This window comes from Haliaeetus albicilla, chromosome 5 (genome assembly GCF_947461875.1).
Source record: "Haliaeetus albicilla chromosome 5, bHalAlb1.1, whole genome shotgun sequence".
In the NCBI taxonomy this organism is placed as follows: domain Eukaryota; kingdom Metazoa; phylum Chordata; class Aves; order Accipitriformes; family Accipitridae; genus Haliaeetus; species Haliaeetus albicilla.
This window is the reverse complement of record NC_091487.1, coordinates 46,036,473-46,059,356: the sequence shown is the minus strand read 5'-3', so window position 1 is coordinate 46,059,356 and position 22,884 is coordinate 46,036,473. Positions and strand designations below refer to the sequence as shown.

Below are 22,884 nucleotides of genomic sequence, written 5' to 3'. Positions count from 1 at the left end.
CCCTGCAAGCACTGTACTGTGTCAGAAACGTTAGGATGCTCCAGGCAGATGCAGACGGACAGGAGTGTGTCCTGTTTTCCAAGCAAGCAACACAAAGCCAGCTTCTTGCACAGCGTTCAGTATTCTTGAACACAACACTGAGAAGGCTGCGTGACCCTCCTGGCCAGTGCTGGCACACTTGCGTTGTGTTCCAGAAATGCCCTGTTTTCGTCAATCCCCTTCATCTGGCTGCAGTAATCCCAGCCAAGCTATATTTTGAACCAGTGTGACAAAACAGCCCCACTTTATTCACTAGCACGTAAATGTGTGCATGCATGTGCTTCTTCTGTATGGGAGATGTTCCCCCCAGAACAGCTAGAAAAACCACAGCTGAATGGGTCTTTATCGTTTGTGACTGTGGCTGACGTACCTGTGTTGTCAGAAGTGTGTGCGAAGATCTAGTTTTATTAGTAGGTCCTTTGCTCCCTTCTGAATAGTTCTTGCCGTAGTACTCCACTGTGCACAGACTTCATCAGTGCTGTTACTAGCTTCAGCGAAAGGGGGGCTGTGGGCATGTGAGCAGGACTGTCTAACTGACTTTTATCCTCCTTTGTCAGCAATTTTTTAAAAGAAGAAAGATGCTTCTGCTGATGGATTTTTTTTTTTTAATTTTTTTTTTTTTTTACATTTTTCTGAACTTCAGATGCTCAGGACAAACAGTTTAAGAGCAACAAAATGGAATCAGTTATTTTCCTGGCAAACTTACCCTTGCAGCACTAGGCTTTGTTTTACGCCAAGTCTCGTAAAAATCGCACACAAACTCTGAACAATTTCCTCTGGGGTTGCTGCTGTCAAAATAAAGGTTTCACTTTATATTTAAATGACTCTTTTGTTTTAGGCCCCGCCAAAGGCAGTCGGCTGGGATTATTACCAACGGTAATATCAGTTTCAAAGTCCCCGCTTTAGCAACAGACAAGCATTAAAAAAAATGTGCTGCTGTCTCTGCAGGGTAGGAAGCTACGTGGATAAAGTATGCAGAGAAAGGGAAGGAAAGAAGAACACTGAGGATGTATTTCAGCATCTTCTAACCTGACCTTCCCTCAGGGTGCCAAATTCCCAAAGGCAAATGCCATGTCCTCTGGTATTTTAATATTCAAAAGCAAAAAATGAGTTAAAATGTCCCATAAAAGTGATTTAGGAATTTAGTGGCATATCTAATTAAAAGGTAGTGAGATTGAGCTGCCTGCATCATTCAAGTCTTTGTGACAAAGTTTTACCGGTATTGATACAGTCATTAAATTTGGCCTTAGTTCATATTTGTAAAAGAGAAGTCAATATTAAGTGGTATTTGGAGGTCTTTTAAAAAGTCACTACAGCTTTCTCTTTTTTTCCTTAAATTTTGTGATACAGTTACAAAGGAGACAAGCAATTTTGTGTTTATGCTTTTGTGCCCATGCATACATCTCATACATTTGTATATGTATGTGCGATATTTCACATTGCATATCAAGAACCTGAAACCAACTTGTAGCAGTATACGTTACTGCATGTGCAGTGCTATATGAACAACAGGGGGGAAAAAAAAAAAAAAAAGGGTCTTTTTCAGGCAGCTTAATTCCTGATCCTGCAAGTATGCAACTAGAGCAGTGCTGTACCCAGCCGAGTCCAACCCCCTTCACTGAGGCTTTGCAGTGGGAGAGAGATTGTGCCTGTGTGGATCACAAATCACAAGGTATTTTGGAGAAGGGACCACACAGGTCAAGACCTGTTGGGAAACCTGAAAAGGGGATTCCTTGAAGTTTTCATCCTGAAGTGACAGAAAGGCAGCAAGGTTGAATTGGGGTGTTCAGTTTAACAAGGCTATTAAGTTTGTACATTTACTAGTCCTCCAGAGAGTGATCCTAAGTAAATGTAATTTCAAGGTGTCTAACTTCTTGAGAAGACTCTGAGCGAAAATGTTCGTTCACTTTTTCTTTTTTACTGTAAATGTAACAGGAGTAAATGAAATTCCATTTGTTTATATTGTTGACCTTAGGAAAAATGTTTAAATTATCTAAACATTGGAAATATAAAGACGATTTTTTTTTCCTCATGTGTGTGGGTTAGTTTAGATAATGTAAAGCATTGTCAGGGAGATGGTCTTTTTCCAATTCATGAATTGAACACTTCATATTCATTATGTTTTTTACTTCCTTTTCATTCCCAGAAAGTTTCATATTAGGGCTTCATAACACATGGAAGTAAATTCAGAGCAGTTCCCTTGTCATTAGTAGGAAGTTAACTGGTTTAAAATGAAAAGTGAGGGGAAAATTGTGCTTTGATTGCAGACCTCATGAAGGACAGTAAACTAAAACTACTATTCGGGTGTGGATTTGAAGAGATTTCTAAAATCTGGTTTAGTCCTGTTTCAACTTAGGAAACACTTTCAAATAGCGTTGAAAATTTAAAAAAAAAACCAAGCTTTAAGTGTAAACATGATCTTACTTGTATAGATATAATTCAATCCCTGATTTTTAATGAGCGACAGTTTTATCCAACAGGTACCATTGGCCATGGATATAGTTATGGTTCAGCCAAGTGGCTTTTCCCATGTTTCCCCTCCGAGGTTTGCAAAAAAAAAAAAAGAACAAACCCAAACCAACCAAACAGCCCCCACCATTCGCAGAAGGGAACTTTGGGAACCGCTTGGGAAAGGTGTTGGCGGTAGCCTTTACATTTCCACCTGTCTGTGCGTTTCAGCTGACCAGAGAGTTTTTCACCAAGGAGCTGAAGAAGCATTACCTGAGGAACAACGACACGGACGTCTTCTCTTCCACCTGGAACTCCGTTATGATCACAGTAAGTCCGGCCGTGGCCCAGTCCCATGCTGCCCATGGCCAGCAGCCGTCAACACGGTGCTCAGCCCTCACCCTCAGCTCACTTAGGGTCAGCCTGCTTCAACCATCCTGTCGCATCAAGCGTAGCCCCGGGGTTTGTGGCGGTGGTGGGAGGGAGACGAAAGAATTCGGCTGGCAGCCGGTCTTTCTCAACTGCGTCAGCCTTTGTGGTTTCCCAAAGCCCGAGGCGTTTGACCTGTGGGTACGCCCAGCTTTCGAACAGTGGGCACAGAAAGCTGCGGAGCTGTCTCCAACTGAGTGTCGCCGCGTTTACCGTGGACCTTTCACCTTGCAGACTACTTCAGAACTATCCCGAGCTAACGGCAGCCCCAAACTGGTGCTAACTAACGGCTTTTTGTTAGCTCTTGTGAAACGAGTTGGTAGGTGTCAGATTAAGCAAGAGTGTGCCTAACGGTGTATTTTCAGTATAGAAATATTAGCCATCAGAATTGACTTTGTTATTACAGTCCTAATCAGGCAGGTTACAGATGGACTGTCATTGGAATTGGAGTTGCTATTATCTACTGCAAAAAGGTGTGTGTGTGCGCGCGTACAGATGTGAACCTAGTGCTCAGTACAGCCCGTGGTGTATCTCTTCAGGAGTGAAGAGCAGGATGTCAGGCTCTGCAGATGAAAAGTCAATTTTAATCTTAAAAGAAAAAGATGATTGCTGCCCTTCATGCTGATTCAGGGCTTTAATAAAGACATTTCCTTTTGCTGACTGAAAGGAGACAGAGTCAGAGTATGACTCGAATCCTTAAAAAGGACCTGACTTGAATCGTAAAAAGGGACTTTACTTGAATCACCTAGCAGTGCCTTTGAGCAGCAACAATTCTGGCTGTTAGCTATGGGGAGGGCGGGCAGTTGGGAGCCTGGATTGTACTGCTGGCTCCCTTACAGACTTACTGGGTGATCTCAAGCAAGTCATTCTGGATGTGCTCCAAAGCCCTGCGTAGTTCGTGGCAATATTCCCAGCGGTACCTTAGAGTCTACAGTACGACACGGGAACAGTGGGACTTTATAAAAAGGCTTTGATGAAACAGAAGCTCCAAGGTACAAGCACAGCCCACTTCTTTGGAAACAACAGTTGTTTTGTCTCTGCTTTGACTAAAGCTTTGATCGCTACAAGAATAGGTCTTTGGTAGATTTCTTATCTCTGCTTTCAGGGCAAAGCATCATCTCTGTCTTCCTTTCTTCTCTGTGTCGCTCCCTAGTTTGCCTGCTGTGGAGTGAACGGACCAGAAGATTTTGAAGCTGTCCCTCATCTTCCATACTCCTCTTTGGAAAAGGCGACACCAGAGGCTTGTTGCCAGCGAGAACTCCAGAGCCGGGAAGGAATGTTTGTCAACAGGGAAGCCTGCCTCACAGGCGTCGAGAGGTTCCAGAACCGACAGGTAAGGGAAGCTGAACAGCAGGAAAAGGAGTTTCACAGTGGGCAGCGAGATGGCTGCAGTGGTCGTGGGTAGCTAGTGAAACTGGCACGTTGTGCCATTCTGCCTGCAGCTCGCATCCTAATTACACTTCTGCTGATAGCTTTTGAAGTCATGGTACATGTCTGATTTTGAAAATCCCCTTTCCCTGTGTGCACTGCTAAGTCTGTGCTGTGCTGTATCAGCAGAAATAAGAAGATATTCCCAAGGGATTGAGAGGTGGAGTGGAAATTTGCATCAAGTTTTATTGTGTTTCAGAAGGTTAGTACTATCTCTGAGAAGTTAATTAGCAAGCCAGCACAGGTCAGGGAGGACGGGATGGAGTTGGCTCTTACTGGCTGCGCTAGTGGCTCCAGTTTCGTTCACAAAGATTCCTCATCAACGACATATGCAACCAAGAGATTGAGGGTTAAACAGCCACAGAAAACCATGTCTGTTTTCCAAGGAAGAGAAGTGTTGGAAAGCTGCATTTCTCTGCTCTTTTACTCTTTATAGTAGAAAAAAGGCATTGCTTTTGCCAGGCCTCTCAACTTGGCAATTTTTCCCAATACTGGACTGGAACAAGACAGTTCAGCGTAATGTCATTGACACTGATACTGCAGTCATGTTTCCTTACAATGTCACCGAGATATGAAATTGAAGAAACTTTCTAGCAAAGTTCCCGACTGTGTTCACCTCAGCCTTAATAAGCCAGGTGAGCTCTGTACTGACCCTATGTACAAGCCTCCTTTTCTCTCCAGACTAAGCAGCAGTCCTCTTCTCAGCACTTGGTAACAGATTGTGAAAGAGAGTAAAGGAGTTTGGAAGCAGCGTGTGAGCTCTTCCTTGCCTGGCAGCTGGAAATGATTGGCGAAGGCACTTTGGGTGAGACATCATAGCAGACAGCACCGTGCTGCTTCTGCCAGGTCTGATTGCTGTGAATAGATGGGGAAGGGAGAGGGAGATGACAAACAGCAGGGAAGGAAAGAGAAACGCATTTTGAGAACGGGCGTTAAAGCAGATAACAGATTTAGCTTTCCCTGAGTGGTGATGCTGAGGTTTACCACTTCTATGGAAAAGGAAGGTTTCCCGTGAGCCCGTGTCACCGTGATATTGGTGGGAGAAGCTGCGTGCACAGCGAGTGTCACCAAGCACGCAGTGAGGCACTTCTGTAAAATGGGATAGACGCTCCCAAGCAACTGATGGCCGAATTCAGACTTTCTGGGAGCAAAGTCAGGCTCTTGGGACCCCGTGCTGGTAGGACGGTGCTGGCCATGCTTGTGCTCACCCCTGTTCGTAGCCAGCTGAGCTGGAAGTTGGGTTAAGGTTGGAGTTCTGGCAAGCACCCAAACATTTTGTTGCTAGGCTAGATGCTTTTCCTCGAAAATTGGGCTGAAACGTGACCAGAACAGAGCTGCTGCTGAGCTGTCCCGTGTTGGCCAGAGCGTGGTTTTAACAGCTCGGTTACTGCCCCAGCGGTGTGGGCTGCCTGGGTCTGCCTCATGAGGGGGTCCTCTCTGTGCTCTCCCTCACTCTCGTCTGGTTGTGTCTTACTCACAGTGAGCAGGGTCTGGCACGGACACCGGTACGTAACTGTTGTGCTGTCTTTGCGGTTCAGACGCTTTCTTTACGGGTGGAAGGAAAAAAAATCAGGTGATTGAAACGTCCCAGCAGTATGGATGGGATTAAACGTGTGTGTGTGAAGTATATGCTCAGTGGGGAGGAGAGCTACCTTTTACATTGGACAAACTCCAATCTACTTTTCTCTTTACGTGTGACCTATTTGCAGAAATTTGCCGGTGGGTTGGAATTTTAGGCTGTGAGAACTGAGGCCGGGATAAGCTGGTGATTTCCAAAACCATCCAGAAACCATGGTGGAAGATCTAGCTGCTGTTAATTTTATGAGCTATAATAAATGACATTAAAGATGATGGTCGCTATGCTGCATCAGTGGAAGGATAGCTGTAGTGCATGGCCCCGAGTTCGTAATGAAATTAATTCTCCTATAGCCAGAAGATCGGCAGGTGTTCATCCGTGCTCCTTTGGGGGAAGGCATGGAGAAAAGGTCCTGGGGTGTGAAAGAGCTGCTGGCTATGAGAGAGGATTCAAGAATCTCCTGCCTCGGCTTTAAAGAAACCGTCCTTTTCCCTCGCCAGCCCGGGCTGCCTGTCGTCTGCCCTGAGGGTCCTGTCCTCTGTGCTTAGTCTCTGCCCTTTGCAGAGGTGGTGCCTCTCCCCTGCTGCTCCTTCTGCCCTGCAAGAATTCGCAGTTCCTCGTGGTCAGCGAGGGGTTGTGGATGTGAACCCTTCCTATCCCGCTACAACAAACCCTTCCCCTCCCCGGCTCTGTCCCGTGGGTCTCTGCCTCCCGTGCCGTGGGGCTGGGTGAGGGAGCCGTGCTCGCGGTGCCTGGATCCGAGAGCACCTCTCGTACTAACGAGGGCTACGCTGTGAGAACAACGCGATGTGCTGCTCGGGCACGTCTCACCACTATTTTATCCTTCCTAGGGCTGCTACACTGTGATCCTGAACTCCTTCGAGACCTACGTGTACCTCGCAGGAGCCCTTGCCATTGGAGTGTTGGCTATCGAGGTACTTACGATTGCGTGACTAGAAGAAAAGCGGTGTCGGTAGATGTCCAGCAGCCAGGCAAACGGGCAGGTGCTCCCCCTTGCCGGGAGAAAAACCGCTCCTGCAAAGCGTGAGCAGGTTATTGAGTTGTGGTTTTAATTGCCCGGGTAGTAGTAGTGCCAGCTCGCGTTGGGCTCGCTGCAGAGCTCGCACCCTGCCACGCTGGCCACGGGGGCTTTGGGGACCCACCGCCTGCCCCGGGACCCCACGTAGTCGCTGCCCTTGTTGCAGTAGCACCCCAGCGAGCTGACTAATCTGTCATTTGGTTAACGTGTTCAAACTCTGCCTCTGCTTTCAAAAGTTCTGTTTAGAGGCTGAAGCCGTATTGGCTCCAGAGCATCTTCATTATCCTGCATCAGGACCTGCTTTTTGGTGATGTTTCCCAGGAACAGGCTTCCACCAGACATGACATTAGCCCAGAACCGAGGTCCCAGCAGCATCGCTGGGGCAAGGCTGGGTGCTTTCCCCTGTCTTGTGCAAAGGAGAGGGATCTGGGCAGGGAGCCCCAGCAGCCCCCACAAATGCCAGGCTGTTCCCGTCCCAGGCGGTGGCAATGATGTGCCGAGCAGGGACCACAGGTCCTGCTCCCTTGCAACACCGAGGGCAGTTTGGGAACGAAGCCAGGCTGGCTGCTGTAACCACAAACCGTTTGGGGGTGGGCAGGGGAAGGAGGGGAGGGATTGTCTTCAGGGGAAAAAAAAAGAAGTTTTGCCACGGCCTCCTCCCCTGGGTGGTGAGAAGGGTCCCCTTCGCTGTGTCACTGACTGCTGGGCAGGAGGGAGTGACGGGAGCGGTCCCAGGGCCAGGGAGGGCTTTGCCGATCTTCTGGAAGATGCAGCTGACTCTTGTGGTTCTCTGTTTTGTTTTTGCCCTTTTCTCCCCCCCCCCCCTTTCCCAGCTGTTTGCCATGATCTTTGCTATGTGTCTCTTTCGAGGAATCCAGTAAGAGGTGGCCCATGAATCACCGCGTTCCCCACGTGCTCAGAAGAAAGAAGGAAAATCAGAAGAAACAAAACCTGAAAACACCCAAAAAAACTTTATTTTTTTTAACAAAATGGGGTAGGGGGAAAAAAAAAAGAAAAAAAAAGAGGGTTGTAATATATGAATGACCAAAAGGATTGTACTTCAGGGGCTGGAACTTTGAGGTGATGTGCACTACACTGTACACCAGACCCTTGCCCAGAGCCACCCGCAGCAGCCGTGGAGCAGGAGCCCAGCGCAGCCGATTGCACTAGAGACTGATGGAGCCGGTGGGGGGGAGCGGGAGGACAAGTAGAGTTGCCTCTCCCGCAAGGCTGTGCCTACCGTTTGCGACTTTTATCGTGCTTTAGACAGCAAAGGACTAAAGAACAGGCACGCGAGGGCTGGATAAGGCAACAGGTTGCCCGAAGTCTGTGACTGTCCAGGTGGGTTTGCAACAAGCGGCGGTGGCTCATCTAAGAAGTAGGTAGTCATCGTTTGCACGGTTCTGGCTTTAATTCCCAGCCACAAAATGAAAACACGCGTTCTTCAGTGGAAGCTTTGCCCCTGTCACCTGAAACTTGTCAGAGAAGTCAAACACTTCAGTGAGGCTGGCTTTTCTCTGGAGCCCCAAGCAGGGGCAACGTGGTCTCACTTAGCGATGGGACTCAGCTAAGGCTGGCTGATGGTCAAGAGTTTGGTGCCTACCTTTCTGTCTTTACTAAGATTTACTGTTCATTGTTGTGAAAAAAAAAACAAAACCCAAATGGTTCCCTGCTGTGTTCCCATCTCCTGGGAAAAATAATGGCTCTGGTCAAGAATCATTGATACTGCTACCTTCCTGAGAAGGGGAGGAAATAGTCTTTAAATCTTGTCAGACTTTGCCTTTCCCTTCATACTTGCAAAAATGGTTTGTGGTGCTGTTAGCATAACTATTTGCAGTGGTTCTTACATGCTTTCCAGCCCTAAGGGGAGGTCCAGGCATGGCGCTGGATGGAGGAGGCTCAGGTTTGTCAGCCGCTCCCATGCTGTTTGCCTGAAACAGTCTCGTGGCGTCATTTCTGCTCAGAAGATTTCCCCCGAGATTCTCCCCACGGGCTCGTGACGAAAGCATCAAGTCAGAATTGTTGTAGTCTGCCTGTTAGTTGAGAGTGTTTCCTCCCTCGAGATAGTTTGCCATTTCACTAATGCGTCATCTACTTAACCATTTGGAAGTGAACTTGAGAAAGACGCCTGGGACTGGACCTCGGTCAGAGATTACGATGGAACTGCCGAGGCCCCAGGCAGGCTCTAAGAGCACCCAGCGTGCAGCCGAACTGGTCCAGCCGCTGCTCCCAGTGGCCGTGGCTATCGACCTGGACAGGTCACTGGTTTCTCTCCTCTGGAAGCATTAACCCCTGTTGCCTTAATTGTTCATCGGGTCACACCCTCACCCCAAACTCATTTGACTTGTGGGGGAGGACAGAAGGGGCTGTGGTTTCTTGTTTAGCTTAGGTCTTTTTACGGATTTTATAGGCTCAGATTACGGAGCACTTTTATATAGCCAGCCCCTCTGAAAGCTGTAACCGCTGGCAAGGAAGGAGAGAGGGCAGAAGGCAGCAGCGAGGAGCCGAACAGTAACCTCGTGCCCGTGCCCTGGCTTTGCAGCAGCAGGTACGTTTTTCTGGCTGTTCCCTTACACCACTGTGTCCCTTGAGCTCTCCCAGTGGCACTGCACAGGCTACAGGGAAGGAAGGAAAGCAGCAGAAAGCCCGGTCCGTAATAGACAAAGAACCTGGTTAAATATCTGGGTTGGGGGAATGGGGATGCTATGGAATAGGAAGGAGGCATTAGAGCTTTTTCAAGCTTCATTTGAGACCAGCAATTTGCTCATCAGCAGGAGAGGACCTGGGCAGGTAGAGCTGCAGCCCCCCCGTGCCGCAGTCAGCGTACTCCAGCAACAAAATAGGCAGCCAGGGCTGCCGAGTGGCCTCAGATGTTGCATTAAACCTTGTGGAAAGCTTTTCTGAACTATTTCCCTCTGGACCTTCTTTTAATGAGGCATTTTAGCATTAAATTCTGGTCTGTTGTTTAGTGAAGGAAAATAGTTTTGCTAGCCAAAAACCAGCAGTGTTTGTACCCAGCAGCAGGTGCTGCGCTCAAGATAGGAAAAATCTGTTGCATCTACTACTTGCAGGGAATGGGCTGAGCAGAAGCCGAGCTTATCTGTTCTGCTTCTGCCTCAGGAGCTGGTGTCAGCGACTGTTCTGGGAGAGCAATTCCCAGGGGAGGAACAAAACCATCAGCAGAGATGGTAATTTGGCTGGAGGTGAGTGAGAGAAGCAGAACTGCCCTCCCCCAGCCTCCCAGTTTTTTTCCTTTTCCCTCAGTTTATTATGCAAAGGCCTGGCTGTCTCAGGTCAGAGCCTGGAAGGCGAATACCCTGATTTGTGCATGGTGGGTGGCTGAAGGAGAAAAAAAAAAAAAAAAAAAAAAAGCCTTAAAGCCTTTTTCTGCCACCAGTGGCATGGGGGAAAAAAAACCTGTCGGAGCTGGGGGAACCAGACCGAAGCAGCCAGAGTGCAAAGTGATAAATAGACACACCTGAAGTAGGATTGCTGCTGGGTCATTTCTCTTTGCCTTTCCTAATTCTGTACTCATCACTTCGTCTGTTTTTAGCTTTCTCACTTTCTCTCTCCCTAACGGTAGTCCCTGTATCTTTTTAAAAAAAAAAGGATCTCTTATTCATCTGTTACTCTGGCCTTTGCACAGCTGTTTTTCCTCTCTTACCTTCACTGATCCCCTATTGCTCTTTTTTGGATGAAGACTTCAAATCCTCTCTGCAGCTGGCTAGCGGGCCACTGGGAACGCAGCTTGAAACCCCAGGCAGCACGTTTTAAATAAGAACTGGAGATAGCTGTAAAGAGACGTGCAAATCTGAGAGGACCTGTGGAAGTTGGTAACAGGCAGAATGAATTTCCCCTGGGGGAATTTAATGAACAAGCAAGCCCAGAAAGCAGACTCCTGCTGTATGGCAAAGCATGTAAATTTGTTGGTTTTTGTCCCTTGGTTACGTGGCTGCCCCCTCTGTTGTACAGTAGTTTTCAGAACAGTAGGCAGGAGAAGCGACTGTATTTTTATATTTGTTTTTTTAACAGCTCTGCTGAATATTTTGGGGTCAGGGGCTCAAGTTAGATTCACTGCTTGCTGGAGAGCTCTGGGCAGGCTGGGGACCAGAGGGAGCTGTAGCACTGGGAGTGTGGCCCAGGCACCTTGGTGGGAAATAGGAGAGAGCAGCCTGTGCCTGTAAGCCCACAGCCCCTCTCAGCACCCCTGCCTCCTGGCTGTTATTTAATGCTCAACTGACTGTCACGAATGCCTGGGAAAAGGGCTGCGTGTGAAATAATGTTTGAAATCTATTTTAAAAAAAAATTGTAAATGTTCTTTTTATTAGATAGTGGAGCTAATTTATCCTGTATTCCCTACTGTAATGCTTTTTTATATTGAAAGGAATTTTTTTTTTTTTTTTGGTAATATAAACCAGAACACAAGCCTGAAGCACTCTCTGCACGGTTTTTGTGTGCGTTTCTTAAAAAAAAAATAAAAAATAAAAGAAAGATATTGTGACAGTGAAGTGAAACAGCTTTAATTTTCACTATTTGCTTGGTGTTAAGTACAGTCACTTTCTTACCAGAGGAGAAAGAATAAAGTCAGGTACAGCAGCTAAAATGAGGTATAAACTGAAGTGTCCCCTTCTCCCCTGCCCCCCCCCCCCCCAAGTAAAAACCCTTGACCAGAAAGGAGAGGCCAGATTAGGACAGACAGAGCCTCTCCTTTGTCACCAGCTTGCCAGATCTTGGTTAGGCGTAAATAAGGCGATGTAGGGAGTTATGTGAATTATGAGCTTTCTTCACCCTCAAAAGCGAGGGCTCGATGAATGCAAGGGTTTGGGTCCATCCTCTGGCAGAGAAAGGGGAACACGACTCCCAACCCTGCACAACCTTATACAAATGCAGGTAATTCATTGCAGTCTCCCTTGGGAGATGATGTCAGTCCAAGGCCTTTTCTCACAATTTAGCAGATAAGGAAACTGAGGCCCATGGAGATGGATGTTTCTTCTCAGCAGATCAGTAGCAGAGCCTGAGGTGATGCCTCGGGCTTTTGATCCCAAATTACATGGTCAGCTGCCACCTGCAGCTGCCACGCCAACCCTTCTGTCCTTCGGGACGCGGTTCCGTACAAACCTTACAGCATCCTCCTCCCTTTCCCCCCCAGTTCACAACAGAGCAAAGACAACCCGGCACAGTTGGTTTCTGGCAGCACTACAAGATCCTCTGCCTGGGCTCCATCCTCAAGCCACCCTGAGAAACTCCCTCCTTGACCTCACCTGCTCCAAATTCACCTCCTCCAGTGCACCTGGCCGTGTTTCTCCTGCAGCACCTTGCTGGTGAGAAGGGACCATGCCAGGGGACCACAGCCTTTTTGTAGCCATTGCCAGGCAGGGGCATCCATTTGCCCCTTTTCACACAGTTGTAGAAGAGGTGTAGAGCCCCAGTCTGCTTCCATGCTTTCTACATGACCCACTTATAGCAAGATGGAGCAAGAAGCATGAAAATAAAACAATTTCTTCGTCTCTCCCCTTCCAGGACTAGGTACCAAGTAGCATGAAACCTCTTTTAACATCACCTCTCCCCCGGGCTTTGCTCTGTGTTGGAGCAGAAGACATTGACTGGCAAAACTAGAAGCGGCTCACTGTTTTAAGTTTTGCAGAGGCAGCTGCTAAGCAGGGAACCAGAGGAATCTGACCTCACCCAATGTAGGAAAGCTGTAACCGCTTCCCCCGCCTCCTACCCGATCTAACCATCAAGAAGTCTTTGGAGAACTGCTCTTACATAATGCAGTAACTCATTTCTCCGACCTGCTGGATGACATTTTAAGGTACACTAACCAGCCATCTACAGACCAAGAGTCATAACTACCTTCCTAGGACCTGCAGCCAACACAGATGGGAGGCCAGCATTAAGATGACCCTCCATTTCCTTCTTCTGCAAGATCGCTTTTGCTGTGGTCAGTTTTACTTGTCTTTCCTAGAAACATCATTTCCCACCCCTCCCCAAAACCAAAGACCAGTCTATGTATACATTCATGTGACCCCCCCAAAACACAAAGAATCAAGCTTTACGTACCTATACCAACAACTACAGCCGAAGTGCTGCACTGAAGCCACAGCAGCTGCCCATGCAGGTGGTGCGCAGGGGGAGAGCAACATGCCACGCTCCAGCTCCCCCATGCAGCACTGCTCAATCAAATTTGTGATACTCTCCAGGCTGCGCTTGGTCATTTATTTCCTCCCTCGGGGGAAAAGGTTTCCCTCTTAGAGCCCAACTCTTCCCCCTGAACAGGAAGGCTCCTTTTAAATCTAAGTTTTAGTTGCTCAGTATCATATTTTGGACATGTTGAAAGCAGCTTGGCAGGCATGTGTTGTTGGGAGGCTCCAGAATTTAGCCTGCTGTTGGATGTTGCCTCTCCCTTTGATTTGCTTCTTAGGAAAAAAAAAAAAAATTACAGTTGTGATGTTTCCTGTTTCAACTATTATCTCCAATATTCTTACCTGACAGACATTTTGCATGGCCAGTAGGTACAATGCACACGGTGTCCCAAGTTTATGCATCTGCTTCTAAATGCCAAAAGCACTAACACAATATACAGTAACTACCCACTACCTTCTTCTAACTCTACGAAGATATTAAACAGCAATAGCCATAGATCCCAGCCTCAGCAGTGGCTTGAGGGCTGTTGTTCACACCAGCACTTCTGTTTGCGTAAGCATCTTTCTACTGGGATTTTTGGGACATCAGCTCTATTCCAGGGCACGCTTTGATCCAGTCAACAGTAGCACGTGAGTAAGAAGTCCATATCCTGTACACAGACCTTCTGGCTTTAGTCCCAGCTGTGGACAGGGATAACCTGCAAGGAAAGCGCTAGGAAGTTGGGCAGCCAATGCTAGTAAGCCCAGGAGGTGTTGGCGAAACTGGCCAGTGAGTACTAAAGCACATTTAGTCCGTCCTTGAATGAGCTAGAGAAGGCAATGATGCCTTCATATGCCTCGCTCCTTGCTGTTCTTCATCCCAGTTAAGTATCTTAATGCTACAAACTTTGGTCCTCTCTTCTCAAAGTCACAAGAGGTGTGATGCCTGCACATCAGCAGGGCTGGAACACCATCTCCCACAGCTGAGGCTCATCTCTAGAGGCTGCTCACTGACCCAAGCAGCTGTACCGATGCTCGCTCTGCTCTTACTAGTGCTAACCACATCAGCATTCCAGCCCCTGCTTAACTAAAGCATCAGACACCATCTAACAAACATCCACCACCGCTACTACCATCAGTAAAGCTGCAAGTGTAGGAAGTGGTCCGGGGTGAAGGGAACAGGACCCCAGCCTGGAAACGGCACGAAACATAGTAAGCAAGGGGATGTCTTTGTGCTCAACAGGCTATTTCCAATCGCCTCCTTCACTTCTCACGTGGTGTAGTTCAAGCTATTCCCAGTGAAGGGAACAAGCAAGGGCTCTCCCTCTTCTTTCGCTCTGTCTCCTGCCAAGCTTTGCACAGCACCCGGTGCAAAACCACGAACGGTGGGGTTTTTTTCCTGGCAGCGAGGAAAGAAGAGCTGTTCGCAAAGCGCTGAACTCGACCTAGCCCCGTCCAGCTCCCAGGACAGTCAGTACTTGCTGTAAAGGGAACGGGCTGTACACGAGGGCATACTCCACCAGGCAGGGGCAAGGCTTACCAAGGGTAGCCACTGAGTCCTTTCCGTCAGTTGTCTTACCGCCCTGTCTCCTCAGGGATTTGGTTTCAATGTGCTGGTCTTATATTGTGCTTTGTTCCAGCGGGTTCAGAGCCTGTGCTCCCATCGGCCAGTTCCCCAACCCTGGAAACCGGCTCTTTTCCTTCAGCCTGCCAGGCCCACGCACCTCCCTGTGCCTTCCTCCCACTGCTCCTCGCCTCCTGCAGAGGGGCTGGGGGGTCCCACCAAACGCTGCTGCCCCCCCCACCCCTGGCCCATTTCACCTGGCAATGCCACCAGCACCGGGTTACACACTGATTCATGCCGGTAAGTGGAAAAGAAGGAAACCACTTTAGAACCAAAAGGGACTAACAAAAAAAAAAAAAAGAAAAAAAAAGTTATAATTATAATGCAAAATTACCGACACAAAACCCCCCCCCACCCTTCCCATGACAAAAAGCCCAGGAATTAGACTTTCTTGGGACGGCGTCCAACTTGGTAATAATAATAAATGCTGATGAGGATGAAGAGGGCTCGGCTGACCAGGAGGAGCACGGCACCTGTAGCTATCCGGCTACTCTCAACCAGGGAGACAGTGGTAACTGGAGGAGAAGGAGGGAGACAAGGCAGAGGTTGGTGATGAAAAAACAAAACGGAGAGAAATAGCACAAAACTGTTTTCTGCTGCCCTCTAATGCAGTGTCTTAGCAAGACCTGCTGAGCCTTGCAAACGCAGCAGCTTTCAGCACAGGCTCACACGCACCGTGAACCCATGGCAGAGGCTCTTCGCTGGCTTGATTTCACAGCCCTGACGTTAGCCACAGCCCCCAGAGCTCTCACTTACAGAAACCTTGCTTTAAAAGGCAGCCCCACATTCAGGCAGCCACAGCCCGAAATGGTCACGCAGGCAAATGCGAGTTTCTGTTGTGCTCAGATGCTAATTGTGGAAGCTGCAGGTTCCTGAGTTTGCTTTGTGGCTTGACCGCTTCAGCGGCGATAAACAGTTTTCAACTTTAGAAGCATCTACAAAATATGCATAGTCCATACACACTACCTCTTTTCCGACCATCTCTCTCCTTTTTGGCTACCCACACATAGCTACCTTATAACACAGTTAGTGAGCTACCAATATACACATACAAGAACCCCCTTCATTGTTAAATATAGATAAGCTCCCTAGAAACAAGCTGAACGGTTATTCTCTGTTTTGGTAAGACTGAACATGCCCCTTCTTTTTAGTGTAGGTTGCTACAGTCTGTTCTTGTTAGCCCCAGCATCTAGGCAGCCCGCTCCAGATGACCTGTGCTGGCAATGGAGGCCAGATGTTTTTAGGGAGAAAAATAAATGAATCGGAGGAAGATGTTTCCTCTGCACCTGGGCACCCTTGAGTGAGCAGCCCCGGGCAAGGAAAAGGGAGAGCAGCTGGCAGGGAAGGTGCTCCGGGAGCCAGGTTATCTATCTTTGCCAGTCCTGCAGAGCAAAGGAGCCATCTCCAGCACAAGCCAGGCACAGCATGGGGACAGCTGGGTGTCCCTGTGCCCGGGCAGGCAGCAGAGACAGCACCTTCCCACCAGCTGAGTCCGCTGCGGCTCCCAGACCCTCACCCCACACCTCCTTCAGCCTGCCATCCCCCCCATCAGACCCAAAGGTGCTGCTCCAGTTTCGCATTCGATCCCATCGCTCATGCCAGTTGTCCTGCCCACCTCTGCTTCTCCTTCCTCCCTGCCCGGTGGGGGTACACAGCACGTACCCCCCTCTCCATCCTTCGCCTCCTCCTCCTTCTCCCTCCTGGGTGGCTGCAGCTACTCACCCAGGAACTGCACGGCAAAATAGCACGCCTCCGTCAGCAGGGTCCAGCGGATAATCACTTTTTCGGCCGTGTAGAGAGCGTTCCACATGATGAGCGAGATACCTGGGGAGGGACAGCAGATCACCGGGAAGGAGCAGCCCACCCGCCTGCTCCCATTTTGGCCATGGTGAATGGAAACGGAAAGGTTTGGTGAATGGAAATGGAAATGGGAAGCGTTGGTGAATGGAAATGGGAAGCGTTGGTGAATGGAAATGGGAAGCGTTGGTGAATGGAAATGGGAAGCAGTTCTGCTCTCCCCGGCCGCTGTGGCCGCTGCATTTCCAGCCCACCCCACGAGGTGCTGCTGCAGGCTGCAGGAAGGAGCCGGCAACCCACTCAGCCCCAGCAGCCCCCTCCACCCCCAAAAAACACCCCCACGCACACCCTGCCAGCACCTGCCTGCCCTTTGCAGCGTGCCAGCCCCAAAAAAGAACCTGGATGGGCACCCAGAAGGTGCAGTCCCTGCAGGCTGGGAGCACTAGCAGCTGCAGCGCAGGATGCAAAGCGATGCAAACCCCATGGGTTTAACTCCTTTGCTCATATTCTCTTCTACACCATCTCTCTAGGCTCCCCTCACCTTCTTGTCCTTTGCCCCCCACCTCTTGGGACCCTGCCGGGGTGCCCCTTCTCTTCTCCCGCTCCCATGAGTGGGGTCTGGCCCCAGCTTCAGCCCAGCACCCCATCATCTCCCACCCAGCCCACCTGCAATCTCCCTTTGCTGGGGCACTTGGGATACTCCCCCCAAGTATTTAGAGCATGCACAGCACCTCCTTACCCTACCTGCAGCGAGCCTCAGCCCCTACTAGGAAAAAAAAGCAGCAGCAGCTGAGCTTTTCAAAATAACCCCGAAACAATTTCTTTGCCAACAGCAGCTGTTCTGCTCTCCAGCTGCAGTTCTCTGGCTGGGCACAGACTTTGCCCCCTCCTGCCATTTTTGGCCTCTCGTCCCCTTATTCGACGGGGCAGCAGCGGCACGGCACTCACTGAGGAGGGCTCCTCCGTAGAGCCGGATGGGAGTCTTGCTGCTCACCGATTCCTCGTCGAAAACGGCGTCGTAGAGCTGGTCGGGGAAAGCGAGGGCCTGGCAGAGGCAAGGGAGAGACTCAGCACCCTGCACCGGCCAGGGCCGTCAAAACGTGCCCTCTCGGGCAGCAGCGCTCCGACGTCAAGGCTTTATGGGATCGGAGCCGCCGGCGAGGAAATTGGAAATTAAGGAGGCGCAAGAAGCGTCGGTGTGTCAACTACTGGTTTCTACGGCCGAGGCTGTGTGCCATGTGTGGTTTATGACCCTGCTAATGAAAACAGACTTCGGTGATGGGAACAAACCGCCAAGGACGCCGCTAGCAAAGCCCATTACTGAGACATGGCGAAGGCGAGAGAAAGCGGCAGCAGCTGCTGGAGGCAGAGGAGGGGGGATAAATGCCAGGGGGACCGAGGAGCCACGCCGGGACACCCCTTTGGCAACTGGGAGCTGCTGGTGCCCAGGACCACGTCCCTCACTTACCATGATGGCGACCCCGGAAAACATGACGGCGGAAACCAGCTGCCAGACCCTGTGCGAGAAGGAAGACGGAGGGCACGGCGTCAGCACGGGGGCGATGCCGTCGCTCAGACTTTGTAAAGCATTCCTGGCCGCCCGCTCGGTCGTCAGCCTTCATCCTCTCCCCTGGCGCAACCGAGGGCAGCCACGAGGCTCCCGTGGGACGACTCGGCTCCCCGCATCCCAGTAGCTCCAGCCTCGCTGGCGAGACAGAGCCAAAATCCTCCTCACCCAAGCAGAGGAGGGAAGCGACCCTGCCAAGAGGACGGCGTCCCCGCGGGACGCGACCACCCCGTCACACTCGAGACCAGGAGCTTCTCCAGCCCCACGTGAGCCCCTCTGGTTCCCAGCACCTGCTGTGGGACAAGAGCTCAAGGGCCTCCAGGATGATTTACGGGGGAAGAAAGCAGAGCTGCTCTGGTCCCATGGCCCCCAAAAAGCCCCTGCAGGGAGCAGCGATGCTGGTGCAGCAGCAGAGCCAGTGTCGGCAGCCAGAGCTGTCAGGGATGCTGTGGCCGAGGGCCCTCAGATGACCCAGCTCCCTTGTGTCCCTTATCCGAGAAGTATCTTGCCTCCCAGTATCTTACCTGAGCCCCAAAGGTTCCCGGACAGCAAACTTGATTTCGTTTCCCAGTACTTGGCTAATCTGAAATTCAAATAAAAGACACAAGGTGACTAAGCAGACCCTTCCCCAGCCTTTAGGCAGTATTTGCCAGCCCCAAAATGCATACCTAACCCCATGTGGGAGCTTATCCCTAAAGAGGGTTGGAAGGAGGACGCAACAAGGGATTTACCTGTGACCCCCTTGGTCACAAAACCCGCTGATGGCTCCTCGATTTCCATCAGGAGCTGCAGCCTCTACTGCTCCCTTACTGGGATCAGCAGCCTGAGGCAGGGACAACATTAACTCGTCTCCTCTTACCTAGGTAATTAGGGAACTGTCTCCTCTCACACACACCGCCTGCACGTCACATCCCGATGGAGCACAGGCTCCAGCAGAGCCCTCGGGGTGTCACAGCATCCGTCCCGCTCTTGCATTGGCGCTGCCCAGGGTGATGCCCGTCCACGACTTCCCCAAACCACGACTTCTTCCCCAAACCACGACTTCCCCAAACCACACGGATGGGAAGGCTACACAGACCAGCAACAGGGAAAGGTACTGGGGCAGCTTTTGGTTGCAGAGAGCTCTCGGAGAGCTCTGTGCTGCTCCCTACGCGCAGGCTGGGCAATGCCCTGCCAGCAAGTTCTCCAGAGAGAATCCGGGACAGGGCTCCTGTGGGACTCAGCCTTGTCCTCCGGCTCTGGTATTTTGCTGAAACAGGTTGGTGGTTTGCAATTCATGCCTCTTCTGAGAGGCACCACTTAAATCACTGCTCTAGCATCCAGGCCTGATGGGCATTGGTGATGCCGTGGTCCTACGGCACCAGCTCCAAGCTGGCTCATGGGCATCTTGGCGATGTAATTTCAGGAATGGATTAAAGCAGCTTGAGGGCCCCATTACCCTGAAAAGCTGTTTTGGGCAGCTCCGTGCACCCAGCAGGCTGCATGACCCATTGCTGCTCAACAGCAGCAGCGCTGCTTGTGCCACCACAGCCTTCACCCTCCCTTTACAGGAGCCCCACGGAGCTGGGAGCCCTGTTTTTGCCAAAGAGGCTGCAGAAGTTAGATGCTAAAAAAAAAAAAAAAACAAACCACAAACCAAAAAACAAAAAAACACCAAACGAAAACCCACACCACCTGAAGTTGTCCAGGCAGAAATTCTCTTTTCCACCATTACCGCACGCGGGCTTCCCTCTCCCCTTGCCTTCACCTTTGAGCGATGGACCTCGCCGTCGTCGTCCTCCCCGCCAACCCCCAGGATCTTGCGTGTCTTCAGCCTGCTCACCAGGTCGGTCTGGCTGTGCTTCTTCATCAGCGGCGGGGGCTGCTTCGCCGCCATGGCGGTGGCCCTCCACCACCCAGCCCTCGGCTGCGAGGCGGCGTAAGGAGGGCACGGGAAGCGGCTCTGCCGTCACATGAAATTTCACGAGGTGCGGGGAAAAACCAGCCACCGCTACGAAATTTTTCCCTGTTAAGCCAGCAGACGGCTCCTCATTGTCCCGGGGTAGGGAGCCCTGGCAGCGAGGCCGGCGCTGGCTATGGGTGGCTCATCTCAGGGTGATCCCACCATCACTGGGATCTGCCTAGGAGGACAAGAAAAAAAAAAAAAAAAAAAAAAAAATCAGAGCAGCGTGGTTTTAGCATGGGCATTTAGCTATAAATGCCTTTGACCTACACACAATAGTCTGGCCTATCCCAGCATGAAGCAATGCCCCACGGTACCTCTTTGCCGTTTCCCAGATTAGAGGAATTAAATGCTTTCCACACTAGGGGAATTACAGTCATTAAGGGATGCTTTGCCTTTTGTCTTTCCTCGTGCCATACATCACACCCTTCAGTTGCCATTTCAGGCCAAATACCACACAAGTCTCTGGTGTTTATTTGTGTGTCCCCCCAGATGCTGCATCCCCCACGCTGTGCCAGAACACACCAGCCCCTGAACAACAAGCCAGAGGCAAGACTTTCCTTGAGGATATGTTGCTTTCTGGGAAATGGAAGATGATGGCAACTAAAAACTACAAATACTATCTGGGATAAGAACAAGACAAAGATAACTGACAGAAGCTACGGTGGAAGAGATAACTTCTGCCTTGGCATGGTGGTATAAAAGTAGAAGTGTCAAGAGTCCCACAAAATCCCTCTATGTCATCCTGCAATCATAAAACCCTGGAAGCCCTCAGTTCAGAGAGTCTTTTCTTCCAGTTTGGCCTCATTTCATCTTGGCTCAGCTGAACACAAACACGTTTTTTCTCTTTCCCACTTCACCCTCCCAGAGACCCCCAGACGAATCCCCAGAGGCACCAGGCACAGCTAATCCATCCCAAGCAAGCGCAGGGCTCAAGTGCCGCCCCAGCCCAGCTGTCCCAGGAGGAGAGGATTTACGCTCGCGTCTAAAGATTTCACGAGTCTTCGGGGACTAATAAAACGAGGTGCCGGTTATTTCGGCATCGTGCATGCAAGCATTGTCCCGTTGCATCGCGAGGGATTTCCCTCTTGCAGGAAAACCCTTCCCTGTGGTTGTCCAGACAAGAGCGGACAGAGATGTTTGCAAGCGCCCAACAGAACTCTTTCTGTAAGGCACAGCTAAAAGGTCTCGCTGGGACAGTCCAAAGACTGAATACCATGATCAAGGGGTTAATAAGACCCTTTCAAGCAGACCACAGGCAAAATGCTTTTCAGCAAGCCAGTTCAGCTACTCAGGGCTTTGCAGGTGCTTCTTTTGGATTGTAGGGAGTTTTGTTGCGGTTTTTTGCTCTTATTCCCCTGAATAACTAAGCCCAGGTTCCTGGAAAGGCAGCACAGAGTCATATGCAGCAGCCAGGGTCTAGAAATATTTCAGAAGTGGGGCAGGGGAAAACGACTGCTGAGGAGGAAGGTGGAAGCTGTATACTCATCCTTACACTCAACCACAAGGCAAGAAGCTCAAAAGGTAGGTGCTAGTAGAAAAGTTTGGACGATTTATCACGTCTGGAGAGTTTGCTGACCCGAATTGTCACAATAACTGGTGCGTACTCAAATTGAGATAATCTGCACACAAAATCCACCCCAAATCCAGAGGGATGTGTCCAAAAGAAAAGCTTGACTTCTTTTTAATTTTTCTTACTACAGTTTCTGCAGTCCTGGCAGACCCAGACTCACAAGGTTGGATGCCGACTGGTTTCCCCGCCAGAACCGCACTGCTGCTGAAACCAGAGAAGACCTGTTGCTGCAGTATTTCTAGCCCAGCATTTTCTTATCAAAGCTATCCAGCCCAACCCTGAAGCAACACCCCTCTGCTGAATGCTCCTCTCTCATGCTGAGCCTCAGGACCGCTGTGAGGCCATCCCACATCCCTCATCTGGCCCAACGCGGCTCCTGGGACCTGGGGAGGACAGCCCCAAGCTGCCTGAGGTGTGCCATGCTGTCAGGAGGACCCTCACACCCCTGTAAAGGTGCTGGGTACCTATTTGACCACTTTCCTCTGGTGGGGAGCAAAGCAAAGTCCTTCTGTGAAGGCTTGCTAGCTGAGGGAAAAGTCTGGCAGAGGACCTGAGCAGCAGCATCCTACTGGCCCCAGGTCACCAAAGCCCTCCCAAGGGACCTGAGGGCTTGCTGGTCTTGATAGGATTTGGGGTGCTGAGTGTGCTGACTGCACCAGCCTGGCACCTCTGGATCCCTCTGGGTTTCTTGCCAGGGAAAGTCTGCTGCCCACACCTCCTGCTCTGTCCTCTTCATGGTCAGAAGTGGCAGAGGAAGGGAAGACAGGATTGGGGGGAAAAAAAAAAGAAAAAAGAGAAAAGAAGAAAAAAAAAATTAGACTTCTTCATATCTAGAGAATTTCTCCCGAGGGCAAGAAGCAAAGGAAGGTGACAGGGGTTGTAGGGGGGACTCCATGACTCACCGATGAAGATGGTGATGAACAGCTCTGTGATTACAGAAGCAGTTTTGCAACTCTGACCACAGGCTAGAAGATCAAAATATGCCTTAATCAGTTGTCTCGCCAGTTGCTTTCAGGGCAGGAGTTGGTGGAAATTTATCCACATCATCATTAGCACTGCTCTCCTGTTAAGAATTTCCACTAATTTGTGGTAAACCACTGGCCAAGAGCCGGGACAACGTAGGCTAGATACAAGTGCCAATAAAACAATCACCGAAGGCCATTCTGGTACATAAAACCGCGCTCCCACCACACTAAGCACAGCTACAGCATGGCCCCGCAGCCAGTCCCATGTCTCACTATCCCCATCTTCCAGAGAAAAAGCCAGGCTAACGGATACTGAATATTAATGAGTAATGAGC

At 50.2% G+C, this 22,884-nt stretch overlaps 2 protein-coding genes across 11 annotated transcripts in view; one reads left to right on the top strand and one right to left on the bottom strand.

The window, feature by feature from the left end:
• TSPAN18 (tetraspanin 18) overlaps window positions 1-11,467 on the top strand; it is a 130,197-nt gene extending 118,730 nt beyond the window's left edge. For all 6 annotated transcript variants that reach the window (XM_069784652.1, XM_069784653.1, XM_069784649.1 and 3 more), the window contains 4 exons: window positions 2,719-2,817; window positions 4,070-4,249; window positions 6,772-6,855; window positions 7,793-11,467. In XM_069784652.1, the coding sequence (XP_069640753.1) occupies window positions 2,719-2,817; window positions 4,070-4,249; window positions 6,772-6,855; window positions 7,793-7,840 (411 nt within the window). In that variant the 3' untranslated portion in view covers window positions 7,841-11,467. The remainder of the gene's footprint in view (window positions 1-2,718; window positions 2,818-4,069; window positions 4,250-6,771; window positions 6,856-7,792) is intronic.
• TP53I11 (tumor protein p53 inducible protein 11) overlaps window positions 11,453-22,884 on the bottom strand; it is a 25,740-nt gene continuing 14,308 nt past the window's right edge. For 3 of the 5 annotated variants that reach the window (XM_069784656.1, XM_069784655.1, XM_069784657.1), the window contains 6 exons: window positions 19,817-20,189; window positions 18,594-18,652; window positions 17,971-18,019; window positions 17,451-17,547; window positions 16,428-16,529; window positions 11,453-15,220 (listed from right to left, as the gene is read on the bottom strand). In XM_069784656.1, the coding sequence (XP_069640757.1) occupies window positions 15,087-15,220; window positions 16,428-16,529; window positions 17,451-17,547; window positions 17,971-18,019; window positions 18,594-18,652; window positions 19,817-19,945 (570 nt within the window). In that variant the 5' untranslated portion in view covers window positions 19,946-20,189 and the 3' untranslated portion in view covers window positions 11,453-15,086. Of the gene's footprint in view, window positions 15,221-16,427; window positions 16,530-17,450; window positions 17,548-17,970; window positions 18,020-18,593; window positions 18,653-19,816; window positions 20,190-22,186; window positions 22,771-22,884 lie in introns of those variants that run through there. The other 2 variants (XM_069784658.1, XM_069784659.1) reach the window with 2 other exon arrangements.